The 15996-nt window shown below is 36.1% G+C and overlaps 1 protein-coding gene across 1 annotated transcript in view; it reads right to left on the reverse strand.

The window, feature by feature from the left end:
• The window catches only part of TENM2 (teneurin transmembrane protein 2), a 640368-nt gene that overhangs the window by 495536 nt on the left and 128836 nt on the right, over nt 1–15996 (reverse strand). Inside the window, exon 3 of the mRNA XM_050905122.1 lies at nt 7760–8035. Coding sequence (XP_050761079.1) covers nt 7760–8035 — 276 coding nt within the window. The remainder of the gene's footprint in view (nt 1–7759; nt 8036–15996) is intronic.

Raw genomic sequence — 15996 nt, forward strand, 5'->3', positions numbered from 1 at the left:
TAAAATTTCACAGTCTTTTGAAAGGGAAGACAGAAAATAAATTCAGTGTATGGCTTCCTGTGATGTGTGCTTCAGTTTACAAGGGAAATGTGAAATACATATTTTTTTTGTTTCACCATGATAAATTTTGTTAAACACCACATACAGGCAAACCTTCCTGTGAAGGTTTTATCGCTCATCAGCCACTCACAATGCATTTATTACCACGCTGGATTAACTTTATCAGATACACATCTCTCTTATAGAAATGTATAAAAAGGCATTATTCTAACTCAGTTATACTTTGAACAAAGGCGCTGCTGCTTGCTTACCTAGGTGACCTATATCATCTAAGTTTGCTTTACTAAAACTAATAATTGACAAACTGAATGATGTGCTGCAATGGAGTTCTTGTTAAACATACGTTTCATAATTTCTCTCTAATAGATGGAAAGGCTCATAATTAAAATATCAATTGAAAAATCTCATGGTTATTTTGAGAGTTTTTTTAAAAAGCTCTCCATTTTGTGACCTTCACACAATGATGTAGATACAGCTGCACACAAAAGCTCTTTCCTGATGAATTCAGGAAAAAGGAAGACCACAGCTAGTCTCAGCAGTTTATGAACCCAGCTGCTGCAGTATTTTCCAGGTAGCCTTAAGTCACCAGCCTATGTTTCTGTTTTCCTCAGTTTCCTGTCTAAATACCGGATTTCATTTCCCAGGTCTCAATTCCTGGTTGCCTTGGTTCATGCAATTATGTAGGGGGCATTCATATAATCCAAAAAAGTCACTCTGAAGAGAGAGACTGCAAAACAGGACACAGCTTCAGCCAGGTCCTCATATAGACAAAAAGCACAATGGCCAAGGCCCAGCAGCCAGAGTGTGGCATAGACTGTGGCAGAGGTACTGAAATCACTGACACCTCAGAGAAATGACAATTTACAAATTTTACAGACACTGAAGCCCTGACTCAAATGAACGGGCAAGAAGATTACAGACACTTGTGGTATAAGACCTCACCACACCATCCATATGAGTGATTTATTTATTTATTTATTACACTCCATCCATTTCGTTTATAATCATGAGCACTAGAAATACATGTATCTCTGGGAGAATAAAACCTGAGATCCTGGTGTACACCTCTCTGGTCAACACTGAACTGAACAGAAAATCTAATGGCTGCCAAATTGCTGAATGCCAGCTACAAGCAACTCAATGTCAAGATGGCATTTTTTTTTACCCTTTTAGGCCACCTAAGCAAAGCTGTCACTCTTGCCACATCTGCATCCTTACTCTCTAGAATATCACCAAACACTGTGTTCCAGATAGTACTTATTTAGCTCTTTCAATATACCTGTATGTTTAGCACTACTTCCATCGCATCATCCTGCTGACCTACACTACAGTGTTATTGGGTTATATTAAAATTGTAACACGTTTAAGATTTTATATACTGTCATTTCATATTCTTGTCTTCCACAAGGCTTTAAAGTTTACCAGTACTACATATCCATTTTTTGTCCTTAACCCCATCATCTAGCCTCCCCCTGCACTGAATGCATAAGCCATTTACCTGGACAAAATTGTAGCTGATGTGTAGTTAAGTCTTCAAAAGTCGTTCCTGCTAGTCAATTCCCTCATTAGGAAACCACTTCCTATCAGAAGTGCCCTCAGGTTTTGAGAGCACATCAAAATTGGATCCACTTAAGCAACCGAGCTTTGATACTGTGCTTAATGACTTTCTAAATTTGTCATTTACAAAGTACTTCACAAGCCTTCCTAAAGAAGAGATGAAGTATGCCCATGCACAAGCTAACCTCCCTAGCACTCCTTCTTAAGAATTCTAGTTGATGTATGACGTATGTGATTCCATTTTCTGAGTATATGACATTTCATTTAAATCTCATCATTTCCTTAGGACCATCTGGACACTTTCTCAGCTATGAACAGATCGTACAACTGTGGCAGCTCTTCCTCTCTTCCCTTTCATATCTGTCCCTCCTGCTGTTTCCAAGCTACCTGGGTCGATCTCGGAGGGAAATGGGCACAATGTTCCCAGACAGTACTAACAGCTGAAATTAGCACTCTACTATGCAATATACAGTAAGTCTACAGCTTCCCTGCTTCTCCCTGTACACAAAACACAGATATACTATCTCAAAATGATAAGGGCGTATTAACTTTTTTCCCCCCAATTAAAGACTACACAGATCTGCTCCAACTGTATCACCGCTGTTTAAACAACCCATTTTAACAAGGAAGGTATTTCGCATAGGTGAAAGTGAATATTTCTTAGTGGGAATATTTAGGAAGCAAGCTTAATCTCCCACTTTCTTAACTCAAACAGAATTCTGTTACCAGGAACGTTAAAACGTTCTACTTTCAAACTGGTCTTACCACTCAGAGACATTAGCATGCATACAACAAAACCAAAATCTTCTCAAGAGTAGAATCACAGTTTCACCATAACCTTTTCTGCAAATTATGAAGTGTGAAATAGAAAGCTGAATAAAAATTAAAGTAACAAAATATTGAGAACAACATGTCAAAATTAAAACAGTAAAAATAAGAAAATAAACTCCTCAGCTGTCATCTGTCTGGTGCCTCCCTGTAAACCGCTCTAATGCAATAATATCTCTTCTTTTCTATTGTAAGTCTAAGTGTGTTATTCAACAACATCCCAGGAAAAGCCCAGATTATACTGCTCATAAGATTGAAGCAACAATAAAATATGAGGTCAGTTTGAATTATGGGGTGGTTTTTGTTTGGTTTTTTAAGATTTACTTTACATATGTATTTGAGAAATTACTATATGAAATCACCACTGAGAACTTCATAGCAGGGAAAAAAAGAAAGGAAAATATAATTTCCCTATTTTTTCATACGATTCAATCAGAAGTACAACATATAAATACAGTTTGTCATATTTTATCTCACAATTTTCCTGACTTCATTTTACTTTATTCATGGTACTCTTTTTTTTTTTTAATAATAAGTGATATGCACACATGGTATTGTCTGGTATTCAAACTTTTAATTACTACGATAAAAAACACCACCAAGTAACACAGAAAAAATAACAGAATTCATTGTCACCAATACGTCTAGCATAGCAAATATTGATGGATATTGAACCTTAAAATATCTGTGAAGCATCCTACAACACCTTTCCATGTGACCTGAATCCTCACACGTGATGCTGGAGACAGGCTGGCTCCAGTGTAGTAGGGAAGATCTTCTCCAGGAAGAAAAGGAGATGAAGTGAGGAAAGGGAAAGTGCATGGCACTACCGGATTCAATGTCAGGACTCTCCAGGTTCATTTCAATAACGCACCACATTTTCACACCTCACAAGGTACAGCTGGGCTATCAACACTGAAATGGTTCCTTACATTCAAAATTATTTGCTTTTCTTAGGCATTATCTACAAAGAGCGACCAAAATCACAGTGTTTTACTGCGGATTTCTTTAAAACTTACACACAGATTACCACAGTATGACCTTGAACTATTTCACTTGCTTTGCTGAAGTCTGAGTTTGCTTTATTTCTTCCCATTCATTCTTGTCTTGCCGCTCAATTCAGAATCACTACTACCAAGATAAAAGCATTCCTTGATCATCTTTTTTGGTCTGACATTATTTTAATAACATGGTTTCAGTCCTGGAATTTCTCCTCCTCCCCCAAGACATGCTTTTTTCCTGACACACAAATGTAGAACAGAAACATCTCAAGTGTTTGGTATTATACTATCAGAGTAGAAATCTCATGATACACATTTTATGTTATGTCCCATTCTACCAGTGATATTATCCATTATATACTATAATGGTACTAATACAAAAAGTGTCAAGCTAACAACCTTCTACCAAAAAAAAAAAAAAAGCCACCAACACCATTCCAGAAGTTTTCTCTCTTACAACAGGAGAATTAACCTGATCTAGATTCAGATCAAACTGAAAGCATTCCTTGTCGATTCTCTTTAGGTCTATTAGTTCATTGCAGCACTCTGAAATATTACTGAGATCTGCTCTGAGTTTACATGCTACTTTTCCATTCTCCTTTCTTCTACCTAGGATCATGTTTTCTCTTATGTATTACTGGTTTCTTCAGCTTTTCACTCTCATCTGCCTAATGTCGGTTGAATTTAATAGCCTCCCTAACAGCCTGTAACTGGTCATTCAATAACAGTGAAGCCAGGAAAAGAGAAGATTGCAGATCTGTTGCAAAAGCATTCTGTACATCAGACCTCCTGAATTATGACCATTCTGTTTTCATGGATTTTTAAATTGAAAGTTACTTTATTTTACAGTGGGTTTTATATTTTTGAGAAGAACATAATTTTCAACTCAACTTAAAAAAGAAGTACAACTGCTCTCCTTTAAAAAAAGAAAAAAAAATAGCCCTGGAAGAGCACTTGCTTCAAGGTCACTACCTAAACATAATCAGCACCTAAGCTTTACTCTGGAAATAGGAATACTGCAGGCTTAGGAAAGAACACATGACAACTGATGAAAAACACTACTTTTGAAAAGTTTTCCATGATGTTTTGGAATAAACAGTTACAGGATTTAATAAAAGGAAAGAAAAAATAAGCATTCAGGAACTCTGGTATATCCGTACCTGTGGGTCCCCGCAAATAATTCTCTCTACAAAGCTGACACATGACATCAGAGGTGAGCTACATTTCTAATTGACTTTTTAGATTTGTATGTATCACAAGAAGATTCACTTACTTAAATCTCACAACTCAATACATCATGTTGAATAACGATTTGGTGACAGATTTGCTGTTATATATTCACATTGCCATGTCTAAAGAAGGGATGGCCAGATCGAGACAGTAGTAAAAGCTGCAAGATGTGGTAAGAATTTAGAGTCTCATCAGACTTGTGAAAATAAAAGTGTTGCTTTTCAAACTGGATCATCAATAAGGTGCTTTGTTAGGAAGAATTTTAGTATACCAAGTAAAACATTGAATTTAAATGAGTTTCCATTATTTCAATTTATCTATAAGCATTTCAAACCTGCTAATATTTCAAGGTTCACAGAATTCTAATTTATGATAAAATTAAATCATACTAAATCTAGAAGTGCAGAAAATGGCCATAAGCTTTCTGAATGGATTTGAATGGGAACAAAATCATATTGTTAGAGCAACTTTTAGAAATTAAGCCTCCTCTGTGCTACTTAGAGATGTACTAAAAGTGACAAAATAGATTTAATATTACAAGAAAAGTGAGAGGTACGGTTTGTTGTTGTTTTTTTTTTAAATGCAATGATATAAATTGTGATAGCATCTCAATATAAAAAAAAAATAACCACCTTTTGGAGTTGAACTACTGTTTTGTAACACAACAGTTGAACTGTATCAGGGGAAAAAGCTTCAACAGTACTTTAAATAAATTCAGTAGTCTATGCATCATGAGTTCACTCTAATATTGCTAGGCATAAATGGATAAAATCTCATACCAAGAAATGTCTTGTTTTATGCTAGTATCCTGCAAATCTGAAACAATATCAGAGAGCGAATTTCTCTTGAAGTATAGATTCTTGTTACTTCCTCTTCAAGACAAATACCTAGCAGGTTATTGATCTGCTTCTGAAGGACATAGTGTTTATTATGTAGGAAACCACTGCTGGGTACAAGCGTGAGAAATTAATGATGGTTTTGTAAGTGTCCACACTGTGGTGCTGAACCAGTGGGGCAACTGTCAATCTATATGATAATGCATCCCAAAACTTCATAAAATCAGTGATGTGAAGAAGCATTGATTTTTGAGCTAACCAGGATCTGTGAGAAAGTAAGACTAAAAAGTTTACTGAAGTTAACATCTCTGTGTATATACTAGTTGCTTCATACTTGTGTGATTTTTTTTTTTTTTAAAACAACAAAACATACAGAAACTCTTGTCACAAAAACCTTTCCAAGTAAAAATGAATTCCACATACTGGTTTGTCTCTTGCATGCTGTTTGATCATGTCCTTCTTTCTCTTATTAACATCATTGCTGGAAAAATTACCTATTCAAAATGGATTCACTGCACTGTATTTCCAATTACTTAATAATTCACTTATCATAAAGAGGAAAACGAAATGCAAGCAAATAGACTCATTCTTTTATCAGTGTCTGTGACAGTATATATGAAAGTAGGTCCTGAGATTAAATTTTCTCAGACAAAAGGTGTGGCACAGTGCTTCCACTGAAGTGGAGACAATCACTTTCAGAGAAGTGAATTCATGCTACAGAAATGAATCCCAATCATTCCATAATGCCAGAATTTCATTAGTCAGGTTTTTTATTTGAAATTATGCAGAGTAGCCTTATCAAAACTATACTGAAGTCAATGGAAGTTGTCATATTTTCTGTGAATGGTATTATTAAAAAAAAAAAAAGGAAAAATCAATTAACCAATCACTGATTCTTTTTAAAATACTGGCTTCCTTGTACACACCATTATTAGTAAATATACATTTCCTCTTTGGTTTTGATGAAGAAATGTATCCTGCTATGCCTATGGAAAGGAGATATGACTTGAAGATTCAATTTAAATCAACAAAAAAAGACTGCTGTTACAAACAAAATCACCTGCACTTTTCTGAATTTTTTCCTATCAATATAAAAACTGTATTTCAGTTTTGCCTTGTTTGCTTTGACAAGCAGTTGCTTGTGTTTCTAGCGCCTGGCACACCGGCTTTGTTGAAACCAAGACAACTGTCAGTAAGTATGGGGAAGAGCCTAAAATAAACACCTAAAAGAAATCCTCTTCTGAGAGGCACCCAACATGTAACAAAGTAAATTTTGTCACAAGTAATAAGCACAGCAGAGAGCTGGTTTCATTAGCTGGTATCAGCCACCTGAACAGTTGCTTTGAGGGTATAATGTTAGGGAGATTCCTCTTCACCTTCTCAGAATGGCAAGTATCAAAACCTTTAGTTCATGCTTTAACTAAGCTGAGTTTGCACCTTCATCACCCTACAGCATGGAGGACAGATTCCTGCAAAGCCATTTTTACTATTTTTCCTCTTTAGTTTAATTTAAAAATATGTGAGCACAGAAAATTCCCCAGGTAAAAATTTTTAGCTGCTACGTATGAAGAACATGAGTCTGGGTTATATGCATTTGAAAGGACAGCTGGCTTAATGCAGTTTACTTTGAGAATCAACCAAGGTCTAGGTGTTTTGTCACAAATGATTGTTGCACTGTCTAAAGTCTCATTTCTATGAACTTAATAAACCATACTGAACAGAAGTTCTTTGTCTCAGTCTGATGCATAGGTTTGCTTTCTAAAAGGCCCCCAATACTTACCAATAAGCAAACAGCAAATTAATTTTTTTACAACTTCAAAAACATGAAAAGACACACAAAATTAAATCTGATTGTTACAAATTAGCACCACTGTTACAGCTACTAGCATATTGTAGATTACTAATGTTACTTCAAGCTGTGTATAAAAATCACATATGAGAATCTATTTCTCTTAAGAAATTTCTTTCTGCTTCTCATCATTAAGTTTAATTTAATGTACTCTGAGCACAAACTTCTGTGAAAGATTATTGCGTGGAAAGTAAATTGTAAGATAAAACACAATACATATCATATTATAATAGTTTCCTGATATTGATGCTAAAAAACGCCCAACGTTAAAAAGCAGCTTTAGTCAAACTGAGAAAGAAAAGTTAAAAATTCACCTTTAAAAGATTACTCATGTATTTTTAAGTATGATCATGTTCTCATACATGTGCATTAAGAATATATTGAAGAAAAAGGCCTACCATTTTCCTCATCTGACTTATTTTCATTGTCGGAGTCGGTAAGCGTGAGAGCTGAGTTTTCACGACTTGACAGACCAGAACTTCGCCTGGATTTGATCCCTCTTCCCCACAGCCTGATGGCATGCTCTGGAGACATTCCTCCCTCCGTGTCTGAGTCAGCATCAGAGCCGGTGCTCAAGGAATAGCCTTGATGGAGTATTCCTATGTCTGAGCAGTAGCCGCTTCGATGGGGAGAGGGCTCACAGATTCCTAGTTCTGCAAGGGTGAAGTTTGTTCCTAGAAGGGCAATTAAAAAAAAAATAAATTAGGGGATTAATTAAAAAAAATTAAAAAATTAAAAAATTAAAAACTAGGGGATTTATTTTAAGTTTGAAAATAACAGACCTTTTCAATTTCTCTTAACTATCCTGTATGCCAAGCCTTTGTAATGAATTACATACAGAGACCTCTGGTGCACAGATCTAGCAAGACTTAACTAAAACATATTGAATATAGTTAAAATGGATGAAATACACAAACAAAAAGGTAGGAAAGATCTCTAAATTTTAGGTTACTATTTTGGCCCCAAAGAATTAATCACTTAGGTATGTGATTAACGTAAAGCTCATGACAAGTGCTAATGACATGACCTGCTTTATTAGGTATCTAACCTTATATTTATAGGACCAGAGCATGAGCTTTGAAGTTGAGCATTTGATAACTCGAGAAGAGGAATTTTTTCTTATGAAGCTAATTTTCTCATACAGAAGTCTTCCATAGAGATAGGATTTTTAATTCTAATTTTCATATAGTTTCCTATTTCATAGAAAATAAACACTTATTTGGGAAAACAGAGTTTACAGATCAGGATCACTTGAAAGAATGCAAACCTATCAGCGATGTAACATGAAACCTTGTCATCAGTTTTGCACTTTTACATTTGGTGACATTGGTACTTTAATATCTGCTATAGAAATCAAGATAGACCTCATAATCATTGTAATTGTTTTCTGCCTTTTTTCACCATATTCAAGAAGAAAGTGTGCATTGATACCAAAATCAGGAGGTCACTGGGTTTAAAGGCAAAACTTTCAGGAACAATGTCAAAACATGTGACCTTTAGCAGTTAATAACAACTCAGTGGACAAAGTCTCATACATTTTTAAAGCACATGGAGTCCCCCAGGGTTCTCAGAAAGTAGAGACTTGCTGGCTGATTTCTGCTTATGTATTTGTTTCCTATAGTAATGAGCAGGATGGTAAAAAAATATAGGGAAATATTCACTGGTCTCTAAGGCTTTCAAAGGTTTTGAAAAGCAAAGTGATCTTAGCTTCATTACATTGGGCTGAAAATGAAGAACAAAGACAGACTGAAGTCGCTGGCAGTATAACTGCCAATTATTTAATTAATTTCTTAATTCACAGGGAAACTAGATCTCTGGTCTCTGTTTCTAAAACAGTAGTTTTCCTTTGTCCAAAAGCAGTTTATATTTTCTCCGCTTCCTCTATATATTTATCAGAAAGAAGCTATACAGTGGAAGTTCATACACTAAATAAAAAACACACTTAAGTGTCCTCTATCAATAAAGATGTTAACAAGATTTTTTTTTGTTAAAGTATTACGACTTCTTTCACAGATTAGCCAGGGAAGATCATACAGTATTAAATCTATCTGGTTCATCTATCTGTATCAGCCCTCTCCAGTCTCACACCTAGCTGTTAAAGTATTTTTTGGATATGGGATGCGTGCACACATCTACAGAAAGTAAACCTGGGCCCTACTTAACATTTATTCCTAGAGCTCATCAATTAAAGGAAGGTGATGGATTTCTTCTGGAAGACTGAGCTACATCTTCATCCAGCCATGGCTTGACAGCAACATTGAGCATGACAAGAGGGAGGAGACATGCCCTCTTTCACCCGTAGGTTAACCAGTAAACAGGCCAGCAGCAAGAGAGTGGCCAACAACATCAGGTAAAGAAGTATCACCGACTGGATGTTTCTAAAGAAATGAAGCATTTAGTGGCAATGTTTAAAAAGAATATAAAAAGGCTGACATTAAAAAAGTCAGCTCTCTTTCATCAACACCAAATTAACCTGAACTCTCTGAGTTTGGAGTATATTTTAACCTGCCTTCTAATATTTATTCTAGTAATCAGAAATTTTGTGGTTTAGTCAAAAGCAACGAACTGAACAGTCCTAAAAATGAGCTTCTCAAGTGCACTTCAGTATAGAGATTTTTTTGCCTTTTTTTAAAAATAAGAGCTCTAGCACGACAGATGAAACAAAGCTATTTTTAAAGAAAATGTAGATTTTAATCATGTGCAATTTCAGCAGAAGACATTTAACAAAAACAGCTCAATTGATTAGTTTTGTTTTAGCCATATTAGCAAAGTAACCTTAGACTAATTTAAAAAAAGGTCAAAATCAACTCAAAATATAAAACACATATAAAAAATGGAGTGAACTGAAGCCTACCAGCCCCACACTTTCTGACTTACACAGGTAGAGTACATGTTGACATTAGATACATGTTAAAATTACCAAACACATCATGAAAGTGAAGTTTTTCAAGTTTTCTTGTTTGCTGGTGGCATAAATGTCTACAAATACATACTAATTATGAATATATTAGCTTAATTAAGCTGTTTTACATACACGGTAAAACATTTTAATGATATTCTGTGGATTTTAACAGCCATTACAAGCCCAGATGATTTCACTCTGATTAGCATCCTGTATTGACGTCAAAATCCAACTATAACATCTGATGCAAAAAGCAATCTTCAGAGAAATTCTTACTTTATTTGTCTGAGAAAAATGGTAAAGGCATTGAAAGTGGAAGGAAAATATAGTATCCACAGACATCATTCATCCATTTGAGTTTTATTATCTGGGAACTTGGCATCGTCCAGAAACATGGAGAAAAAGATTTGAAAACTGACCAAATCTAAAAAATTTGAGAAGTTGATCAGATCAACTCAGGAACACAAATGGAATCAGCCTCTGAGCCTCTGGGAAAGGATTTTCTATGCTGCTTCTCAGAAGTCTCCTTACAGTCTTACAACAGAAAATCTCAAGCATCCATGAAATATTCTAGAGATTTCCCTCTCTAGCAAAAACATGTTCTTCTCTGGTAGACTCTAAATTAGTTTTATTTATTAATTTTTAGTGTTTGCTTATGCAAAATATTATTTGAGAGTGTTCTGTAAGACAGCATACAATGGCAGAATAACTTGTCCTTGGATACCCATGGATAACCACATATTTTGGAGATGTTTTTCACATCTATATACATACATAGATTTATATATACATACATATATGTATGCATTTTTCAGATATACATTTTATATCTAAATATGTAAAAATATATCTATATATATTATACTTCCTGATGTCTTCATAGCCCTTAATTTACTGTAAAATCTGAGGAAAAGGAGATAGAAACACTATAGTTACGTTCTCTAGACCTTTTCCTGATCTGGATCATATCCTCCTACATGCCTTGTTTTCCTAAAATGAAACTGTCCACATCTCTTGAATAACATAGGAACTGCTTTCACTAATACAATATTCTCTTCTTTGCTCAGCCATTATTGTGCATTAAGGTATTAATGGCATTAGTAGACCACCCTTGTAAATTCAGATAGAGGATAAATATAGTTCTGGCTGTACAGAAATCATTTATCCAGTAATTCATAGCAGAAAGAACCCTACTATTACTTTGTAAATAAAGTATAGTCTCACAAATAATGAGAAGATATCTAACTCATTTCATACCCACTCAATACTGGCAGAATACTCCATATGGGATCCTGACGACAGAAAGGCCACCAAGAACAATGCGGCCTTCCTCACCCCACTGCCAGTAGAAACTACAGCACCTATGAGCTGGAATGAGGAAACATAGACACAGCCTGGCCTGGGGTTAAGATTTAGTGTCTCTTGTCAAGAAGTACCTTCCTTACAGCTCTTTAAGTGATTAGGAGATCAAGCAAATCAAGACCTCCTAGAAGAAAAGCGAAGGAAGGAGGCAGCAGTACCTGTTGCTTGCCATACCCTGGGAATTCAAATTGTACTGCTGTGTATTCAGAGAGAAATCTGGTCCATGAGCTAAAATGCACTACTAGCACTAGCAGTCAAGGCAGACGGATGGCTTCTTACAGTGTTATACAGCATACTCTATCTCTAGGGCTTGCACAGAGTTGAGAGTAACTGCATTTTACTGAGACTTCACTTGCAAAGTAGGACTGAAATGTGCAGGCAGAATCCATTCTTGCACATTCAAAACTTAAGAGTGTTTTCTTTCAGATTCTTGCAGCACGTACTACATTGCTGGTGACACTAAGTGAAAAGAGATAAATAACATCAGATCCTTATTGATGGAAAAGAAAGAAACCTCTTTCTCTCAAAGAAAACACAACAACAACAACAAAGTCACAAGGTTTTTTGCTTTTTCATATGCAACAGAGCTTACCAGCCTCCATCCCCAGTCCCTTCATCCCCACCTGCAGAAATCACTAGACCATTTTCATTAAAGGAGTTAATACCAGCTGCTCCCTTAAGGTGTATGCAATCTCTCATACAAAAATAGACCAGTAGTATACTAGTTTAGAAGTGTAATATAATGTTATGTACTTGATCATCATTGCCCATAATCTACATGCTGTGAATAGTCTCTCAATAGAGTAGCAAAGATGTTTTCCTTTTAATTAGTATATTACTTCTGTTATCTTTTGACCACCTATCCTTTTACAGAAATTTATGACTTAACTTATTTAGTATATAAATACTTACTAAAAGTGTGTTTAATTCAACAATGTACAATTCTCCTCGTTATCTCAGCTAAGACTAGAAAGCATTACCATATAAGCAAAGGTTATTTTCACCTAACCTCTAGGCAGAGGTCTCATTTGGGTAATTACAAATTGCATGAATTGCCCTTCTGAAGATTAATCTAATCCTGCTGTGATCGCTACAAGATGCCTTAGAGGAAGATATTTGAAACCAGTAATGCACAGATATGATAAATTTGCCTTCAACACTAGATCAGCAGTTCAAAACTGGGCTAACTCTAAAATCAAAAGGATAAATATCACTTACATTCTTTGCTACTATAATCAATTACAAGAAGTAAGGATAACAAGAACGCATTTATTTAAGACATTCCATCCTTTCTAAAATTTTTGTTATGTTCATAGCTATAATGACTTTTGCTGGCACAAATACCACAATTTAGCTCCAATCTGTGGTATATGAAGAAGTCATTCTTTTTAACAAACTCTGGTGCACACTTAATTTTTCTCAATTCTTTATGCATTCATTTATTATAATGACAGGGAGAACAGATGATTACAACTCATTTTTTTATCCACTTATTGTACACATTTTTAACATTTACCCTTTTTACTCATCTTCCTTATCTGATGATAAACAACTGCCACCCTTTTAATCCTTCTTTGTATTTCACCTGTTTCAATACTACTGTTTTCCCACAGTTAAAGATCCTGTTCTACAAAATGTTTTACTTAATTTTGTTTCTAATTCTACACTGTCAGATACTGCAAACTGAGACTCCAAACCTAAGCTGAGGGATACACTACTGTCTTCCTGCATTTTTGAAGCTTTTCTACTATTTTATTTATGATTTTTGAAAAAAATTAATGTAAGCCCTTTCTTTTATAAATGTCGTCGTTCGTCTGTCCATCCGTGTCCCCCCCCCCCCCCCCCCCCCCCCCCCCCCCCCCCCCCCCCCCCCCCCCCCCCGATACATCATTATAAAATATACTGCATCTTTCTGGTGGTTTAAATATACTTAAGTCAGAAGTATCTTTTCTCTGTAACATACAGGAATTTTAACCACGTAATCACAATGAATAGCCTCTGTGGCAAATTTAATATTGGCATGAAACACGCCTGGAAAGTTCTCCCTCTTAACATCATTGATATTACAATGACTGCAATATTCCATTTCTGAAGAAAGCACAAATTCAAAAAGAAAAGCACAAGGAAAAGATAAGCTCTTCTTTCACTGTGATCCCTCCAAGCAGACGAAACATCCCATGGTTCGGGAGGCCACATAAGAAAGAGGAGATAACAAGCCGCTCTAGCCACGAGACTCATCAACCTACAGCAGGTTTATGGGCTGGCTTTTCCTCCCCTTGTAATATTCACAAATGTTATTACCTAAACTGACCCGTTTACCCAAACTCTCCTAACTCTCCTATTTCCTAACTCTCTGTCCATTTTACCCTAATAATAGTCGTTTGGTAGAGTGGGGAAGGGGCAATGTAAGCTCCTGTGGAACAAACTCTCCACTGATCAAACACTAAAAATACCAGAGAACAGACTCCTTAGAAATTAGAAAATAACAATAATGAACAAGCTATACCTCATTCTAGGTTTTGAAATCTATAGCTGGGGGTTAACAATAGCAGGGCTTCCTACACATTTCTGTTACCACCTACTAAGAAGATTCACAGATGACATATTTTCATTTAAGATTATTAAATTCCAGGTATTGCTAGTCAGGAAAGGTAAACATTTTATAACTAAGTGAATCTGAACTTCAACCATTTAATGATGATAAATCTTACTTTCTGTAAGTAGGTGCCCAGGTGCCCACCAAAGCCGCTCTATCACTCCCCCTCCTCAACTGGACAGGGGGAGAAAATAAAACGTAGGTCAAGATAAAGGCAGTTGAATAAAGCAAAAGCAAAGGTTGCGTGTGAAAGCAAAGAAAAACAAAAGATTTGATTCTCTACTTCCCATCAGCAGGCGATGTCCGGCCACTTCCCGGGAAGCAGGGCTTCAGTACACGTAGCGGTTGCTCATGAAGACAAACATAAATAACGAATGCCCCCCCTTCGTCCTCCTTCTCGTAGCTTTTATTGCTGAGCAGATGTCATATGGCATGGAATATCCCTTTGGCCAGTTTGGGTCAGCTGTCCTGGCTATGTCCCCTCCCAAGATCTTGCCCACCCCCAGCCTGCTGGTGAGAGGGGGCAATGTTGGAGAGACAGCCTTGATGCTGTGGGAGCACTGCTCAGCAGCAGCCAAAACCCTGCTGTGTTATCAACACCTTTCTAGCTACCAATACGGGGCACAGCACTATGAGGGCTGCTACAGGGAAAATCAACTCCATCTCAGCCAGACCCAGTACACTTTCATAGAGCGCATTTGTGACAAAGGCATCAGGAAATGCTTTATAGATGTTACTGAGAAGTATGAGAATACCACAGAGGTCTTGATGCCCATCTCCAACATGCTGTCACCCAGCCCGCACATGCGTACATACATACACACTCCACTCCGGTAATACTTACCACAATTTAGAATATACATGTACATTGTGAAATTTTGTAACAAATACTAACACAGTAGTATGCAGACAACAGTTTTTAAAATTCAACAGAAACACAATGGTTTTCTTAAAAGTGAAACTCTGGCAGCCTCAGTCCCTTCTGAAGCAAACTGACTAGAAGCAGCAAACAGAAATCCATACACACATTACAACCCACGGTTTGAATTTGAAATACATTTTCTAGCTTCTCTCATCAATGACAGCAAAATCCTTTAATTGTCTTTTTTATAATCCTCTTTCTGCCTTGCTTCTTTCTGACTCAGAGATCCCCAAGCCTAATACCAGGATACAGATGTTTCTCTTTTTGACAATAAGTCTGTTGACAGTATTAATACAGTAGATTCATATCCACTTAAAAAAATTATAAGGTTTATAAAACCAGGCATCTAATGAGATTTCACTCTAGCTCACAATATTATATAATCTTCACTTATGTGATCATATTCTATTTTTTCAGTAAAATTTCCTCCTTCAGTGAAGTGACTGCGGAGCTACTCTTATTTTTTTTAACCTTCCTCATTCAGTCTTTATATACCAAATAGAGAATACAGTATTTTTAATTACTTCATACACATTTTCTACAGTTGTGCTGAATGTAGTCTGTGAGAACATCTCAAACACTACTTTATTTATCTTCACCTCCTTGTGAGGTGAGCTTTTATCACCCCCATTTTATAGCTTTTAAACTAAGGAAAGGGAAAATAGAACAGCCTCTTTGCAGAGCACACACTAATTTTGGCAGAACAAGTACCATCTAAAAATTATATTTCTGGCATCACCTTATGGTGATGAACTTCTTTTTAATGATAAGCTGGTTTAGGGCAAAGTATGCATTTATCGTTTTCTCCTCAAACGCTGATGTTCATTAAGGACAAAATCAGATTTGGGAGGAC

The sequence above is a fragment of the Gymnogyps californianus genome, chromosome 14 (assembly GCF_018139145.2).
Source record: "Gymnogyps californianus isolate 813 chromosome 14, ASM1813914v2, whole genome shotgun sequence".
Lineage (NCBI taxonomy): Eukaryota > Metazoa > Chordata > Aves > Accipitriformes > Cathartidae > Gymnogyps > Gymnogyps californianus.